Here is an 18,100-nt window from a genome sequence, read left to right as displayed (position 1 = left end):
AAATGCATTTTGCATACTTGCCAAGCATCTTTATACATATACACTTATTTATGCACCTACATACATATATCAGTCAGTATTTTCCATTGTGATTAAACAATTTAAAAAGAAAAGTACTTAACTCATTTTAAATTTAAGCAATAGATCACAGACGTGACCTTTGGTAAAGGCTAAGAACTTTAAGAAGCTTCTTTTGTAGTTTAAGCAGTTTAACTCTTCCACTAGAAGAGTTAAAAAATGCCATGCGGCATCTTAACTCATTTACTTACAGAATCTTTTCTATTTTATTACCTATACAGGAGGTTGCGATCTTCTGACGTAGAGCTAATACTGTCTCCAGATTCTGCCCTGGGGACTTTAGTCCTTTGGAACTTATCAGACTTCAGACTTACATCACTGACACTGCTATCTGCACCGGTTGACTTAGAAGGAGAAACAAAGGCCTAGGGAGATGAAAGAGTTGTATTACAAATATCTGTTCATGTTAATCATGACGTATTTCCTCTTACCTTTATAAGTTTTATGATTACATATATGCAGTACTTTTAGAGGAAGCAGAACACTATTTAAGCAGATAGTTTACAAATATTTCCTAGGATGAAGGGGGCACTGCTTTTGTTTTTTAAAGATGCTGATAGATCAACTTCCAGCACTTTTCACCATTAGCTCTCAAACTAGTCCAGTTAAATAATTAAGATCTTTGCTAGTAACTGCTTCATTGAATGCATGCATACAAGTCCAGTGTGAGTAATAGATCTATATATTAAAGCTTGATTTAGCAAAAGCTAAATCACTTGTTTAGCACAGCAGGTGCTATTTTATTTCCAGAGGGAAAAAAAAAAAAAAACACTTCAGAAGTTTTAACTTATTATGCTGTCACTAGCAAAGCATCGTTTGACTTTAGTATTTGCCCAGGTATCACAATACACTAAAACATAACCATTCACAAGCAAGCATCACATCTCTTGAAAACAAAGAAGCCCTTCCCCACCTCCCAAGAACTCTCACCTCTGGACCAACAGATTCCACTAGAGGAGTTAGAGACATTGATGAAATATTTAGTGACTCTTCCTGCTCATCCTCATCACTTTCACCTTCTAGGCTCATGCTCATTTCTTTCTTCAGCTTTTCTATATCTGGACCATCCTCTTGAAGAATTTCAAAGATTTCACTTATCACTTTTGAGCTATTCATTTCATCATCCACACTCATTTCAACTTCACATACATCATCTGAAAAGGGATGTATAAAGAAATATTAGTAGCATCAAGACAGTATTTCTGTTTATATAAGACTTAAGAGTTGACAGAACAAACTAATCATTTTCACTTTTCAAGCAAGATCAATTTAAAAGCACTATAGTCAGGCAAGTAGAATCCTAAATTTTACTTCCATCCTCATTTTACATACTATTAGCCCTTAAGCTGCATAATTCCCCAATGGGGGTAAAGAGAAGCAAAACAGAGATGCACTTGTTAGACAAGTTTCAACATTTCAACTCAAGCAAATCTGAAACTGCAGTCTCCCATAGTACACTAGTTATTGCTGTCCTTTCCCAGATGTTTACCATCAGTTTTGGTATTTATTGAAGACAAGAATTATGACAGATTTACATAAAACAAGTCAGGAAACCAATTACAAAGCATATACACATGTCAGCAAATGTAGAGAATTCATTATTCAGACCTGAAAGACATTAACACTGGTGGACAAGTGAGAACAGATAGCTAAGCACGTTAATATGCATCTAATCAATACAAACCATTCCGTTTCTCAGCAAGTTGTTCAAGTTGAGAGACAGATACCGCTTTTACAGGGCTCTTTGGCTGAGTTGTCTCCACAGGACTGGAATTATCAGCCTCTTCACATTTAGGAGCATCTGAGAAGTTCAAAGAAGTCGGTAAAAGATTGTCTAGCCTTTTGTTTTATGTATTTAAAGTACTGAGATTTGGAAGATTCTTAACGTAGCTGACAACTTACAAAAACACTACTAAGTCAAGTTACGTTGCTGTCAAAACGAGTACCAGAATACACATCCTCCACAACCAGCGCAGCTAAACTTCTGTATCATCAGAAAATTGATAGTATGAGAAAAATGCTGAAGACATAGCAGAGTGCAACCACTCCAGCAAAATAGAATTGCAACAAAAAACTCCACACCCAAGCCCAACCTAAAAGCAGCATATTATTCTGCATTTATAGACACGTGTTTGAGAGCCTGTTTGCCCATAAAGTGTATAAGCAGCATTTAAAGAAGTTCACTGTTTTCAAAGAACTCAGGGCTTGTCCACTCACTGAACATCAGATAGGATGTCATAAGCGTCTCAATTTTTTATATCTCCTACTAAAATAATTAATGTCATAACAGGATACTGACAAGGGAAGAGTTTGTGTAAGTTCAGATACTCAGGTACAGTGTAAATGAAGCCTGTAACTGGCCCTTCTCACGCACTGTCTAAACTCAGCATACATGAAGATGTGAAACATCAGTAAACCTACTCAGCAAGGCAGTCTGCCTTGCCAACCCTTCAAGCAATACAGGGGTACAGAATGCCATTGTATGAGAAGATTTTTATGAGAAGACTTAGGCAAATCAGCAACCAAATAAGGTCATACTGAGGTCCAGTTCCAGACATCGGTACTACTACCCTCTTTATCCACGTATGAATGCTAAGGGCAATTCTTCAGTCCAGTATTAACCACAGACAGACAGTGGCAGTTCTCACCTGAAGATTCTACACTGGGAGAATTTGGTGGCCTGTCATCTGCTGGTATGTCTTCAGCTGATCCAGAAGCAGTGGCATAGGAATGAGGAGAACGTTTTGGACTAGCTTGAGATGGGCTATCCTGCAAAAAACAAGAATATAGTATGTTCAGGGGCCAGTGTTCAAAGTGACTAACAAATACTGCCTGAGACAAACACGTTGTAGTACCTGCTAGAATAATAAAAAAAAAAAGGTTACCTATTCAATATCAAGAAAGACCCTAAATAAGAAAGTCAGATGAAGTAGTAAATACAAAATTGAGTGGTTGTGTGAAGAGCTTCTAGGATGGTCTTTTTTGGGGTGGGGAAGACATATTTATATATTAAAAATAAGCCCACATTTCTTACATAAGATAAGTAGTAGCACACTAGCCATCAAAAATAACTATTCAGCTCAAGTCAGTATCACTTGTCTCTAACCGATTCTATTAGAGGAAAAAATCCAGTGCTTCATTTATAATCATACTTGAGGAGCAGTCTTGTGTAGCCTGGGTACTTATAAAGCTTAGATTTTCATCTTTTATCTACATTTGTGCCTCTACCTCCATGTTCAGAACACGTAAAAGCAATTCACACATCTTCTGACGCATGCAGCTAGCACATTACCATTTTAGCTTCTGGAAGTTTTCTCTTCGAACTTTCACTTCTCTCTGCGCCCCACAGATTGCCCCTGTCAAGCCGGCCACGAATACATGCAAGTTCTCGTTCACGTTCCTAAGCAGATAAAAGGGGGTAGGTGAAAAGTTGACAGGTTTAAGACATTGAAACAGTTCATATTCCTCAGGCAGGTGGAATCTTCCTCAAGCTTAAGTACAAGCTATGAAGGTAGCAAGTCATACCTGCTTAAGCTGAAGCGCTAAACTGGCAGTAGAGGAATTTTCATTTTGTTTGAGAAGCCTTTCCTGGATTGTCCGTGTATTTGGAGTGACAATGGGTGTTCTGTACCCTGGCGTATTCGTAGCAGGACTGCGTGCACTATGCTCTTGACAGTGTTCTCCAAAGCGTTCCAGGAAGGGCTTAATTCCTGTTCCCCCTGCAGGAACAGTTATCTTGCTTAAAAGAAACTCAAACGGAAGTCACAACAGTTTTATATCCCACTGAAGGTTCTCAATGAAACAATTAAGATATAATACTAAGAGCTCTAAAGGAGACATTTTATACAAGCCAAACTTGAAGTGCCAGTCACTACTATAAGAGAACACTGAAGTTATTAAAGCAGCAAATTAGAGCAAATAGATGTCCTTCTCTAAGTTCCACATCCAATACACCAGTTTATTACTCCAATTGGTCTGTTTTTTCCAGTATTTACCCTAAACCAACCTCATTTACATCTTTCATCTGAACAAGCATCCTACAACATAAGGGGGATACATTGTTTGAAATCCACTTCATTTTATTGAGCTTATCTTTCATTGTCTGCATATCTAGAGACACGCACTTCCTCTACTAGCCCTCATTTCAAGGAGTTCAGGCTGCCAGTCTACATTTCTAACTCAGCAAGCAGTTGAATGTAAAACTGGGGAAGATCACTTGTTCTAACACCAGTGCTGTCACTGAAAGGAAAGATACTATACAAAATTAGAGTATCTACATGGCCATCAAGAATGGAAGTATTTACTTTTGATTTCTTCTAACATACACATGCTCTTTCTTTTATCTACAGGATACTTGTTATAACCAACAATTGCAAATAAGTTTTAAATAGTCTGAACTAATGTTAGTGGTATATATTTTTACATAAAGAAGAGTTGGATTGTTTTTGCTTTCAAGAGTTATTAAAAATACATCCAAAAATACCCTTGCAAAATATGGAAGCTGTACAACTTCTGATTATCATAGACTCCTTCAGTACTTTCCTGGAGTTATATCAGATAGTGTACATTTCGTGCTCTGTTACTATAAGTTAACTAGCATGTAGTTTTTCCAACACAGGTGGTTTGAACAAAGATTCATTGCAGCTGAAAGACAGCTTACCTGGTGTTGTGGGTTTATCCTTAGGTTCGAGTTGCACATGTGTTCCTTTGACTGGCTCTTCTTTGGACTGAACTGGTTGAGACAAAGTTGATTTTACTGGTTGTGTAAGTTTTTCAGTTTTCTGAGGGCTGCAGGGTTTCTCTATTAGTGGCCGTTGTACTTCAGATTCCTTAGGAGTGGGAACAGTGATGCTCGAGGATTGTGTTATAAAATTATTTGAATCCTTAACCAGAAAAATAAAAGGAATAACATTAAAGTGTGACTGTACAATCATTCTCTGAGGATGAAAATGAAAGAAAACATTCTGCACAGCACGCTATATGTTTTATATTCCTTCACAAATAGAAAGAACTGACAAAGTGTTGTACAATGTTTAAAGCATCTTGATGCAGTGTTTCAAATTGTTCCAGTATTTGATTCCATTATTTTTTTGCCAGCTAGGTCAGGTAGTTTCTCATGTTTCCCTAAACAGGATAAGGCATTATTATTGCCATTTCATAAAAGGAAGAATAAGCATTTGGCACTATTAATTTCAGCAGGCTGTCTGAATTTCTATACAGCATTAATATTTAGAGTTTCAGACAATTAACTATACGAAGTTATAGTGAAACCCCCAAAGGTTATTTGTTACCTTAAGAAACCCCTTCTGATAATCAAAAGGGCAGCAATTGATTACTTTGATACCAAAATTTACAAGGCTCATACACTCAGTACACTCAGTTTCAGTCTCAAAAAAAAGCAAGTTTAAGCTGCTTCAGGTCTGCTGTTAAGAAAAGAACATGGGATTGCAATACAGGAAAAGCTGTAAGTCAGCTAAGACTGCTCATGCTAAACATTTAAGTTTGTTAGCAACATTCAGATTAAACAGGTATGAGTTAACTCTTGTCCCCCCAGTACCCAAATCAATTATTAATCAGCAATTAATCAGACACTCACCGCTATCTTTGAGCTTGCTGGTTTATTAATAGAAGCCTCAACAAGCCTTTGAGAACAGGATGCAGCTTCCTGCTTTACACTGCTTCTATTGATTCTAGCAGATGCTCCACTTGTAGTGGACAATTTGGATAAACAAGTAGTGCCAGGCTGTTCTTGTGCATTGTTTTGCTTTGCAGATGGATGACTTAGGTCATCTTCCCAGGAGCCAATTGTAGCAGCAAGGTTAGCTAAACGGCCCCTTCTCCCAATAGGAGTATTGCTCCCCAGAGCATTAGGTGTCTGCTTCGGTGGAGAAACAGGCAGGTCTTTTGACTGGAGGGGGGACAGAGAAGTGCATTCAGAGGGATCTGGAAAAGAACACACATTTTCCTAATAAATTATATTGATAAATTATTTGCATTTAATATATTATTTGCATTTCGCTCTTTGTTGAGTTTATCAACAGTTAAATGCTGTTGAAAGCACTGAGACTAATCAAGTCAAAGCTCATTGCAAAGCCAACACTTTCAACCAAGTAGTTTACTAGTATTACATCACTGTTGTGATGAGCTTCACGCTAGTAGCAAAATGTCTAAAATTCAGCTGTAGTCAGCTTCATTATTTTAGGCCTTTTCCAGTTCTGCCTACTAGAATTCTGTATGAAAACACCAACATTCTCACACACACAAAAAATTGTCTACTACCACACTTTATCATCTATACAAACACTGAAAGACACCAGTACTAGAAACATACCCTCACTATCCCAGCAGCGTCGCTGTTCTGCCAATTTCTGCATACGTGTTTTGACTGAAAGGGCTGCAGGAGTTTCTGACTTGGTGTTTGTTTGTCCTTTCTCAAGAGGCTGAGCCAATGAAGCTCTGTTAGATGCAGTTACGTGCGACTCTGAAGTCACCCCAGGAGAATGATGGCTTGTGGAATTTGAAGGAACAGGCTGAACATTCTCTATGCTGGAAGCCTGAGTCTCCGTATTGCTTGAGCAGAGCCTCTTAGATGGTGACGGTTTTGTATTAGGTTTCACTGTATAGGTGGGAGTATTCAAGCAAATTAGCATTCAAATAATCAAAACATTCTCAGACTGTACAAAACTGCAATGCAAACAAAGTTAAGATGAATAATCTAATAGGCCTTTCAAAATCTGGCATGATCTTTGGCATTATATGATTTTTTTAAATAGCTTACTAATTATTTAGAGCAGCAGCTTTCAGGTTAAGTAAACATTAGCCATATCCCTCAGGTAACTGCATTCATTGCTGTTTACTTTACAATAACCACTGAAGGGTTTTCACTTGCCATCAAAACAAAATAAAATGAGACTAGCATCAAGAGACATCCTACAGAAAACTTCATAAAATTACCTTCTTCACCAGGAAAAGATGCCTGGTTACCAGTTTCTAGCAGAGGCTCTCTGACTCTCTTGGTCTGCACTGTAGGTCTTGCTCCCATGTTGGGCCGCCCAGCCATTTTCTTCTGCAAGTTCTCTCGCCTTGCCCGGGTTCGTTCAAGCAGTTTCTGAGTAAGTAAATCATGTTACTATACACTCCAGTGTTTTTACTGGTAACAGTTCAAACTAAAAATATTTCAATTTTTACTGTCATAAGCATATACCAAGATCCACAATACTAGAAATGTATAATAATTACACTAAGACAGATATGGCTCTCAGCTGCTGATAACTGATCCACTGTACTGCAATGCTACAGAAACATTTAAAGTTTGATTTCCTGATTAGCTATCCCTACCTCCTCCTGAAGAGGGAACAAAACAAACGTTTTCTACACTGTCATCGATATGGTTTTTCTGACTTCCTCCCATTCCTTCCTGCAATAAGCCCTTATCTCCACACTTCTGTGTCACCATTGCAACACATACAGCTTCTCCCATTCTCAGCAACTTAGCTAAGAGTTAGCCTACAAACATGAACTGGCCGGACAGATAGGAAGAAGGTAGCTTGGAATTTGCTGCAGTGTGAGCTATCTGAACGGTTTAGGCCTACAAGATACCAGGCTCCAACACTTTCTTCATTGATTTGGGTCTTATTACCTAGCCACACAATTTCACAAAAACTGATGAAAGTTTGAGACACCTACTGTTAAATTAAAAACAGATGCAGCTACCCAATAGATTCCAAGTTCTAGTTATTAAATCAATGAGTGTCTCTCATTAACTTGGTTTTCAAAGAAAATCAAGCTAGAGAGACAAGCAATGGCAAAAATGGAGAAAAGAGGCTTCTATAGACCCTGAAGTAATCAGAAACATTAGATAGTAATTCCATTTTTTCACTGAACCACCATATGATAGTATTGAATTGTCAAGTCTGAATAGTTGTCTTCAACATGTTGCTGAAGATATGCTCAAGCATTTCTTGAACACTGACCTGATGGGCACTAACCTTCTCTAACAACAAAAAGGAAAAAAAAAAAAAAAGATTAAAGTGGTTCTGAATTGTCCATAAGAAAAATAACAGGTTGTTAAAATACAGGAAAAAAGTGGCTATTGCGCCATCTAAATAAAAGGTGAACTTCTTTTTGAGAAATAGTTAATGTCATAGCTGTCTCTCTAAATGTACAGGAGATTTATCACAATCCATTTTGTGCAGGAAAATTTGCAACAAGGTGTCAATTAAACTTTAAGAAGTTCTTTCATTCCCTACCTTTTGGAACTTGGCATAGTATAATCATATTCCATATGAAATAACTGTTTCTATGAATGTTCTTCTACACTAGCAGAGAGTAATTCCTTATAGCACCCAAGTTTGAAATAATATTTTTTTTTATACTGCATTTATAAATCAAGGTAACCGTTTGATCACATCTAAATAATGCTTAATTACTACTTTGATCTAGGTTTCAAGTCACTCTGAGACAAGAAACTGTGTGGTCAAACCAATGGCCTTTAAAGGGAAGCATATAAACTGCACTTGTTTGGTGGCACATAAATTGTTGTACGGACTTTGCCAGCCATTATCTACCCTGTCACATAGCAATTAAATACACATTTTGCATTTTTAACTGTCTAAGGCTGAAGTCTTACACAATGTTTCATTGTAGGGCTACAAAGGACAAACAGAACATCAATCTCAACAGTTTTCTGAGAAAGCCTCTTCCCTAGCTTCCAAAGAAAGTGGGGGGAAAATTTTTAATAAAACCAGAAACACGAAGTTCCAGGAGTGCCTTCACTACAAGTTGCATGCAGTTGTGTCCAGTTTTCTTCCTCCAACCCTCAAAAGGCTGAGCTACAAAGCATTCAAATGATACACACAAAAAAAACATAGGCTATACAGATTAACAGTGCTTCTTGCACAAATTTGAGTACATCTTCCAAAACAATGTTTCTACAGTTCTATTCAAACGCAGTTGCATTCCTTTCCTGTGGTAGTTGAGTGAATTGGAGTTTCAGTTGCTACAAGGCGGATGTCATTTCACAGGAATGCATGCCTCTCTTGTTGATCTCCAAATCTCATTGGCTTTTTCCACCTCAAGTTTTCCATGCAACTGCCATAATTAAAACTCTGCTATTACACACGATGAGTAAGCCAGTTACCAGAACTTAAGACTTACTTTTCAAGTTCATCATAAAGGCATTTACTACCAGTATATTCTCTGTGTGTTCTGATGACAGCCAACAACTCAAGAGTAGGACATACCTATTTCTTTATATCTAGGAATATGAAAGCTATAATGTCATACTTAGAGGATTCACAGCGTGCATTGCAAAAGCACCTTCTAAAAATGAGAAAACACCTTCCCACTTTAAATGCTGACAGTCTTGCCTTTGAAGAAAAAACAAAACAAAACAACATATGTATGTGTTAAGGTACATCTAAGAACTGTACTTAGCAGTCTTAGAGAAAACAGAGGCCACCGTGTGACTACAAGAGTGCGCTGCAACTACCCTGGCTTTGCAAGCAAAATGCAGCAAAGGGAGCAAGTTTATCCGCGGCACTGAAGGAACAGCTACTCTCAGACTTCACATATGCAAACCTTTTCTCAAGCAACTGCATCATTTTTTTCTCTTTAGTCATCCAGCACGCTAGGATTTGTTCTACCAAACTAAGACCTTTGTACAAGAAAGCGAATTATACAATCAACTACCAACTGAAAGTCACAAATGATGTACTTATTGTGATTCTAAAAAAACATCTATCATCTCCTCAGCATTCCATATGAACAGTTTAGCTGACACCCAGCAGGTTATCAGATTTTGCTTTTAAGATTAATCAAAAGAAACGTTACTTTAGAAACTGTCTGGTTCGAAAGCATTGCACTGTATCTTGCAGAAAGATTTAAGCTTGAAGTGATTGAGACTAACAAATTGGGTTTTTTGTTTGTTTTTTAACTGTAAGGTCAAGTGACTGAAAACTGAATTAACAGCATGCTTATTTTGGCCAGTTAAGAGTTGAATTACACTGCTTTACATAAGCACCACTTACAATGCCTCACCAGCTCACTGCAAACAGAAGAATAGAGTTATGTGCATACAAAAATTACCTGAAAGTAGTTAAGCTAAGAAAGGCCATATTTAAAAAAAAATCTGGACATAGATACTTTATAGTAGGTGGCAATAAAGTTTCCTCTGCAGAAAACCTTTTTGAGGAATGTTAGCAAACTTGGATTCAAATATGTTAATATTGGTCAGATTTTTAAATAACAGGAGTGTCCTCCACAGCACAGATGTTCTTGACAAGACAACATCTTAGGCATTTGGCAATACTAGCAAACATTTGAATGAAGTTTACACTAAGGCGTGGCCTCTGTGTTGGTCCTAGCTTTTCAAAGCCAGTTATCTACACAAAGGGCGTGCCAAGGTTGGAATATTTCCCAGCATGCAAAACCATTTCAAACCTGACTCAGTATTCTGGACTTGCCATTTTATTTAAGACTAGCCTCATCATGTCACTCGCTTCCTATTAAGGAAGCAGTTTGTAGATGTTTATGCTTGGCAAACCTTACAAGGAGGTGGCACAAACCTGCCTTGGCAGGACAGATCAATACCTTACCTCGAGTTTCTTTAAGTCAAATCTGTACAGTCTGCCTTTACAGGCACCTAATTTACTACAGGCATTGCAATCTGACGTGTAGATGGCTTTCAAGGGGAGGAAAGACTATTTCACCAACATAATTGACTTTTTTTTTTTTCCCAATAATTCAGTTTTAAAAATCAATTTAGCTTTTGGTTAAATAGTCTGTGGCCAATCGTTTTCCCTACGACATTTATTTGAGTTGTTAGAAGTCCGCTCCCTGGCTTCCCATCTGCCTGACATACGACCAGAGCAGAGCGCAGCATCCTCACCAAACCCCCAGCCCTCACACAGACTCAGGGCATCTAACCCCAGCCACCCCATAACACAAGCACACACCCCAAACGCACCATATTATTATGATAACTATGATTTTTTTTTTGTCATTTTTTAAAAAAAGAGGAAGGGCGCCTGCAAACTGAAGTTCCCCATCTCGAGAGGCAACGGAGCCAGAGAGGACGGCTTTCTAACGAGCCGCCGGCTGCTTTGGGAAGGCCAGAAGAAAGGCGGCCGCCCAAGAGCCCGGCGGTGCCGGCAGCCACCCCCCGCCACCCCCGAGCGCACCTCGGTGAAGGGGTCCATCGCCGACAACTCAGCCTGCCTCAGCCCGCCCCAACCGCTCCGCCGTTTGAATTTCAGCGCCCGCTCCGCCTGCGCATGCGCCCGCCCGCTCCTCCCCGAGCGGGTGGGGAGTGGAGGGAGCGCTGCCCAATCAGCACGCTGCCCGCCCCCCTCCCGCCCCTCCCCTGCGTGAGGCGGCTTGGTCCGGTCGCCATGTTGGCCCCCCCCCACCCTCCCCGGTAGCTTGCCTAGCGCCTCCCCCTGTCTCAGCCCAGAATAAAGAAAACCCGACTTTCGGTGAAATAAAAAACAGTGGGTTGCCCCCTTGCCCCGGGTGGTGCCCGATGAGCCCCCACAGCTTGCTGGCGGTGCTCAGTAGCAGTGCCCTGGTGCCTTTCTGCCCCGAGGTTTTTGTTTTTACAGGAGGTGTTGGCAAAAAAAACGTGGCACTCCCTTTTTTTAACCGGGGAGACTTACAGCCCAGTGCAGTTGGAAAGGCTGTAGCTTCTTCTCACAGCTCTGACATTTGTCCTTGTGTTGCAGCCCGTCAACAAACCCAACCCAGCGGCTCCTCGTTCTGCTGACCTTTTTATTTCCTCATACCTTTCCTGAAAACACCAGTGTTTGGGGACTGAATTGGCAGAGGCCCATCTGGTGCTCAGATCCAGCCGTTGGCACCATCTCGCTCATCCCTGTTGTGAGTTACATGCCATCTCAACTACAGCTTGGTTCTTGTCACCAGTATTCACCCCAGTAGGCTGCTCCATGCCTGACTGCGTGCATGACTAAAACCTGACAAATTTCTAGCTTATTCATTACATATTTGCACTCCTTTATGCCTTTTTGCTCATCATTGTTCATGACCTTGCATGAATACCCTTCTTCCTTAGCGTCGTGCATCTGGCCTCTTGGATTACATATAGGCAGCAGGCATTTCCTCTTCCAACCTTTGTTTTGCTGGATAAACCACACTCTTTTAATCGTTGCTCATTATACAATCTCTCCAATGCCTTGCTTGCAAGCAACATGGAATCAAAATGCAGCAGAATCTAGAATTACAACATTGAATAACCTCTGAAGGGATCTTCAAGATTGGACATCCTGGCCAGCAAAAGTCCTTGCATTGCTCTCAGCTGTGTGAGGGTTGGAGCAGTCCGAGGTCCGGGCTCAGGACTTGCTCATGTGCCAGGCTGCCAGGGAATTAAACGGAGAGCCATCATAAGACTCATTCGTAATCTCTGAACCAGCCTTTAAGGTGATAAGAAGGGAGAGGCATCATTTCAAGATGGGATTAGTTGAAACTATCACTGGGAAACAATAGAAACATTCCTCTAATTGATCAGTGAAAAATCAGTGCAGGCAAATACCAGAAGAGAAAGTAACCAATATGGAGTTCAAAGCCCTGGACTGAAAATAAAGAGAGGGAATTACCATTAAGTCTTTTCTCTCTCCTACCATCCCAAAAGACGAAAAGTCATGCACAATTTGAGGTCCTGTTCCCTTCCCCCCCCCCCCTTTTTTTTATTACAAAACAGAATTGCTGCAATTTAAATACTTTTTTTTTTTTTTTTTTTGCTTTACGTGTGGATCCGTGAGATTTATATAGAGCAGTTCCCACTGCCATTGATGCATGTCCAAAGGTGTTTTTATCCACTTCTGTCATTTTTCAAATGTCAGCACACAGTGCACGATGCTCTGCCTAAGGGCCTTATCCAGCCAGCCAAAATAGCGTGAGCTGTACTGTCAGTGTACATAACAATCTCATCTGCTATGTAATACTATAAAGAAGGAAATAAACATTTTACTCTGTAAAAGAAATTTCCTATAAAAATTATTTCTATGAAGTTTACTCTGAAAAATAAAATCAAGATTCTTAGGAGTACATAACTGCTTACAAGGTTAATGCAACATGCATGTGACAAATTTCCTTTCCTTTTGGTCTCTACAGAGCCAATAATTACTTTATCACTTTGATCCAGACCCAGGGGGGCTCTGCTAGAATCAAATAAGGATAGTTACTTTCTCTCTTTATCAGAGGGTTATGTCTGTCTTCCAGAAGAGCAACAGACAGTAAATATAATATCATTTTGCTGCTCGAGAGAGCCAAGGAAGGACACCAGTCTTTCTTGGGACTGGTGCCACAGAGTGGCTATGAGGTCCACTGTCTGCAGAACAGTGGGGGGCAAGGCCTGTAGCAATGAAATTTCTAATCGGGGTTATTTTCTTCCTAAGAATTAAATAGAAGTAGCAAGTTATGGAAAAAATCAAGGGAGGTTTTGCAATCTGAAGGCATAAAGAAAGAGGGAGAGAAAGAAAGGAATGCCATGTTGAAACCAGCAGGACAATGGGCCAGCTCTGCCTACTAAACAGCTTTGTATTTTACACAAGCCTTTTGCATTCAAAAACTATGAATCATGCCCTTCACTGTCTCCTCACCCCACGTGATATGGTTTAAGATTTCATCTTGCCAGGGGTAGCTAATGAAGAGTAATTTCTTCTGTAACGATAAATAACATACTGCAAAGCACTTGCAGAGCAGTTTTTGCTGACTTGCAGTTTTCATGGGAATTGAGAATGTGGGCACCGAACAACAGTTATTTGTCATTTAACGTGGCAAGAAAAACATTTTTGCTTTCCCAATTTCTCCCTTCAAATTTTTAACACATAGTGACTGTTTTCAGGAGTCTCTCATCTTTCAGAGGGCTATACAAGTTTGTATTAGCCCTTTTCAGAGTACTTTTTAACTAACAAGGAGAGTGCTAGCCAAAGATTTTGTAGGTCTGGCTTCCTTATAGTACCAATACAATCACAAATGTAAAATATTGAAGACAAAAAACATTGATCCCAGTGTATAGTTCTGTATAGCTCTGTTCTATAACCCTCAGAGAATATTTCCTCAAACTTTATTTCTGCTGAGAAATGGAGTTCATGGTTCTGAGAGCAATATCCCACTTTTTTTTTTTTTTTTTTTTTTTTTTTTTTTTTTCACGGAGAAATCTCAGTAATCATGTCATTCAAAGAAAAATACTACTTCCAACCTGTAAAAATCATTTCCTTTCCACAGATAAATAATTCAAACTGAAAGTTGATGTTCACATATCTTGCCCTTGCAAACAAATTTCATTCTACTGCATGGCAGTGCAGTACATTATAATACAGTGTGTAGTACTATTCCTTGTAGTTTAGATTTACACACAAAAAGCATTTTAATAGAAAATTCACTCTTCAAACAGTAGTATAGGCATGTCACTGAGAGTTTACAGACTGGTGGTACCATCAACTAAAACTGTTTGCGTCTTCCTTTGAGGTATTTGTACACATTGACAAGATACCCCTTGAGCCTTCTCTTTTCCAGGCGGAGCAGTCACAGCTCTCTAAGGAGAAGTGCTTCTCATTAAATATCTTAGTGTGCTGGTGTATTTGACCTGGGAAAAGGTAGTTTCACCGCCAAACAGCAAATAGATGGGTTGGCCCATAGTGTGGCAAAACACAGTGGTTTATTAAATGATCAGAATAATTTATGGTGGCCAGCACTTACGATCTGTTCTCTGCCAAGCCAAAAGTTATACTGCTTTTGTCGGCTCATATGATAATCACACGTGCAAGTTAGTCTGGTATTATCCAGTAAAGGAATACAGTTACATGTATGTCAGGAACAATGCACATTTGGTGAGTAAGTGCAGCTGCAGGCATGATGTGGATTTAAATTAGGGTTCTCAGAGCATATATCTGTCTTTCAGGAGCCCTAGGAGGAGATTCATAATCAACTCAACCAGACTAGGAGAACGGAAGACCACATAACCATTATAGCATAACTCTCATCTGGGACTGTGCTTTATCATACCAAAAGGGCTCATTCATTGACCTGCCTTGGTAAGCATAGCTGGGGGGAAAACCCTTAAACTGCACATTTGCTGAGGGAATATATGTTAACTTTTCAAAACATACAGAATGATTTTCAAACAGCATGTATTTTATTTATTCCCTCACTTGTCCTTTGCAAAATATGGCAGGGAAGGGGTACTCAAGAAAATACCAGCTTACAGAAGATACCATTTATATTAGTGGTTGGAGAAGCAAACTGTTATTTATATTCCACAATAAATTACCATTTCATGACATAGATGGATTAGCATTACTGTTGTTAGAGATCAAATGCACCATCTTACGCTAGCAGCAACTGAGGGAAAATTGCAGTTACTGAAGCTGGAGGGACAAATGAAAATATTATGGCGAGTAAAAAAAAAAAAAGAGAGAGAAGAATGGCAGATAGTGAGGTGAGATAAACAATAGAAGGACAAGGTAGAAAAGAAAATAAATGAAAATTAAAAAATAGTGAAACAAGTAATGAGACAAATCTCATATTGCAATAACAACAGAAGATACTTGTCAAGTGGTCTCAATTTCAGAAAACAAACAAACAAAAAAAAAAAAACGCAAAACCTCTGGTTAGTTGAAATCTGCATTTTTACAAGTCTGTGGGAGTTAAGGAACATTTGTCTTGTACTCTGAAGAAATTCATTATATTCACAATTTTCTTAGTATAATACTATATTTGTATCAATAAATCACTGAAAGTTTCTCAGGACCTTTTGTTTAGGTCTCCTGATCTCAACTTACACAGAAGATGGAGAATTACAAATACTTCCTTCTTTCGTGTCTCTATTATAAAATACCTTCTCTTCTTTCTCCATCCATACAGTACAACTTTACAATTTGCTGACATAAAAATTCTGAAACAGAGCAAAGGGCCTGAGAGTACTTAAGTGCCATTATGTTAATTTAGACCATTCCGTTAATTTACAGTACCCCAGGATTTGCTTGCAACTCTGTAGCATAATGCAAACAGAATAATTGCATTATCACATCAGCAATCTCACCAACCAAAACAGTATCATATTTTATAATCCTGAAAGATTTTTCTGAAAGATAGAAAAAAAAGGGGGGGGGGGGGGGGAGGGGAGGGCGGGATTCTTCTAGATTTTATTTTTTTTTTCACACACACAAAAAAAGTGTTTCATCAGCTCTAATCACTTTTTTGAAGACTCAAAAATAAGTTCAGCAGATGATACTTTTTTGATCTCTCTATTCTTGCCATCTTATCCTTGTAGTTTAAATAAATAAGTTATAAGACACGCAGAAAATATACCATGAGTAATGGTGTATTTGGCATCAGAAAGCCCTAGGACAGTACCTACAAAATTACCTTGGTGTTATTAAAACAAAAGTAGGTGCTCCAAGTGTGGTGCATGGCCCAAATGCTTTGCTAAACAAAGAAACACCTAAGGGTATGAAATGGGTCTTACATGACTTCATGCCTTTTTGCTCTTTGCTCTTCGTGTCATACTTTTGAAAATAAATCCATGCAGACATGAAATCTGTGCAGTAGTAGCATGTCTACACTAGAGGGTGTTACTTGTACAGGATTTTAGGATGAATTTTGCTTTGGAAATATGTTTTTCTCTGTTTGGGGAGAGGAAGAAAAGCATACCTGAAATAAATAGCAGCTGAAGCTACAGAGAGAAATTCTACTGAAATCTGAACAAACACAACTAAAATATAATGGTGATGATATTTATTTTCCCCACAGCTACCCATGAGGGACACTGGTAATAGAGTCATCTCTGCTACAATAGAAACTACATATACAGTTACATAGAGACTCTGTTAGAGCTCAGTAAATATACTCATATATGAATATATATAATATATATAAATATAATATATATAAATATAACATATATAAATAAGAGATCAAGCAGACAGTGTGGAAGAGGAGATATGGAAATGAACGGCAATGGGCAGAACATTGTGCTTTCCTCACGTTGGTTAAGAAATAAGCAAAGTCCCCACCTGACCAGCCAAAATTTTCTAGGCAAACATTCATTTGTCAACTGAAATTATCCTAGCGCTGCAGAAGAGTTGGCAGCCAAAAAGTCCCAAGGATGAACATTTTGAAAACGCTCACAATTTGGGCCAGATTTTTTGCCAGCCCCTGTGCTGCCTCCCTGGTGTTAGTGTGGCCTCAGTGAGGTACCTCTGACTCCCAGGGGCACCGTCCTGCCCTCCTCAGAAGGACTCTGGCAGTGACAAGGCACCGCTGTGAAAATGTATGGATGGGTTGAGGAGGATAAGTCTGGGGAGGTGTCTTGGTCCACCAGCTGTGTTGTAAGCCATGCATGCCTGGCTGTGACTGATACGTTTATATAACCCATGTCTCTGCCATAGGAAAGAAAGTAGCCCCTTCCTTCCTAGTAGGCTTTTGTGGGTGTACAAAGCTGAGCACATTTTTCCAGGAAATGACTTCTAGAAATCCACTTTCTTCATCGACTGAGCTAATTTCCTTATAAAGGCTTATATGCAATACATACTTCTGATTTTTTTTCCCCCGTACTGATAAAGGACAATGACTGGTTACATTTCGAGGTTCACATCATGTGGATATTAACCTGCTTTCATTTCCGTGAATGTTACTGAAAGTTTTGCCTGCATTTTGTTATTCATTGTCAGGCTGGGCTTATAGTATCGAGCCTCTTTGGCATAAAGCAGGAAAAATTTGGTGGATAAATCAATCCAAATACTGGAGCTGTAACAAGCTGTACTCTGCAAGGCCTCTTTAAATAGCAGTCCCATTGAATAGTAATGTTTGTATGCCTAACGCTCTACAAGCATGTGCTGCCTTCAGTGTGTACTAGAGGTGTGGGATGCAGCTGCAATCAGACAGCAATGTCAGACATTTCAGAAGGAGTTTCTAGAAAGGGTGTGACTGGGAGGGTGGTCAGCTAGAGTCACTTGTTCAAAGAAATTACTTGGTCAGAAGATATGCAGCCAGCTAAGTCGTTAAG

At 39.2% G+C, this 18,100-nt stretch overlaps 1 protein-coding gene across 2 annotated transcripts in view; it reads right to left on the bottom strand.

Moving 5' to 3' along the window:
• Nucleotides 1–11,951, bottom strand: part of ANLN (anillin, actin binding protein) — a 28,739-nt gene extending 16,788 nt beyond the window's left edge. The window contains exons 1-11 of one of the 2 annotated variants that reach the window (XM_068670436.1): nt 11,859–11,951; nt 7,033–7,186; nt 6,410–6,694; nt 5,675–6,021; nt 4,739–4,961; nt 3,604–3,797; nt 3,371–3,478; nt 2,727–2,847; nt 1,763–1,879; nt 1,009–1,232; nt 292–443 (exon numbers count right to left, since the gene is read on the bottom strand). In XM_068670436.1, the coding sequence (XP_068526537.1) occupies nt 292–443; nt 1,009–1,232; nt 1,763–1,879; nt 2,727–2,847; nt 3,371–3,478; nt 3,604–3,797; nt 4,739–4,961; nt 5,675–6,021; nt 6,410–6,694; nt 7,033–7,186; nt 11,859–11,945 (2,012 nt within the window). In that variant the 5' untranslated portion in view covers nt 11,946–11,951. Of the gene's footprint in view, nt 1–291; nt 444–1,008; nt 1,233–1,762; nt 1,880–2,726; nt 2,848–3,370; nt 3,479–3,603; nt 3,798–4,738; nt 4,962–5,674; nt 6,022–6,409; nt 6,695–7,032; nt 7,187–11,258; nt 11,398–11,858 lie in introns of those variants that run through there. The other variant, XM_068670437.1, reaches the window with a different exon arrangement.
• Nucleotides 11,952–18,100: the final 6,149 nt, after the last annotated feature.

The sequence above is a fragment of the Anas acuta genome, chromosome 2, assembly GCF_963932015.1.
Source record: "Anas acuta chromosome 2, bAnaAcu1.1, whole genome shotgun sequence".
Lineage (NCBI taxonomy): Eukaryota > Metazoa > Chordata > Aves > Anseriformes > Anatidae > Anas > Anas acuta.
The sequence above is the reverse complement of the archived record's forward strand: the minus strand, read 5'-3'. Positions and strand labels throughout refer to the sequence as shown.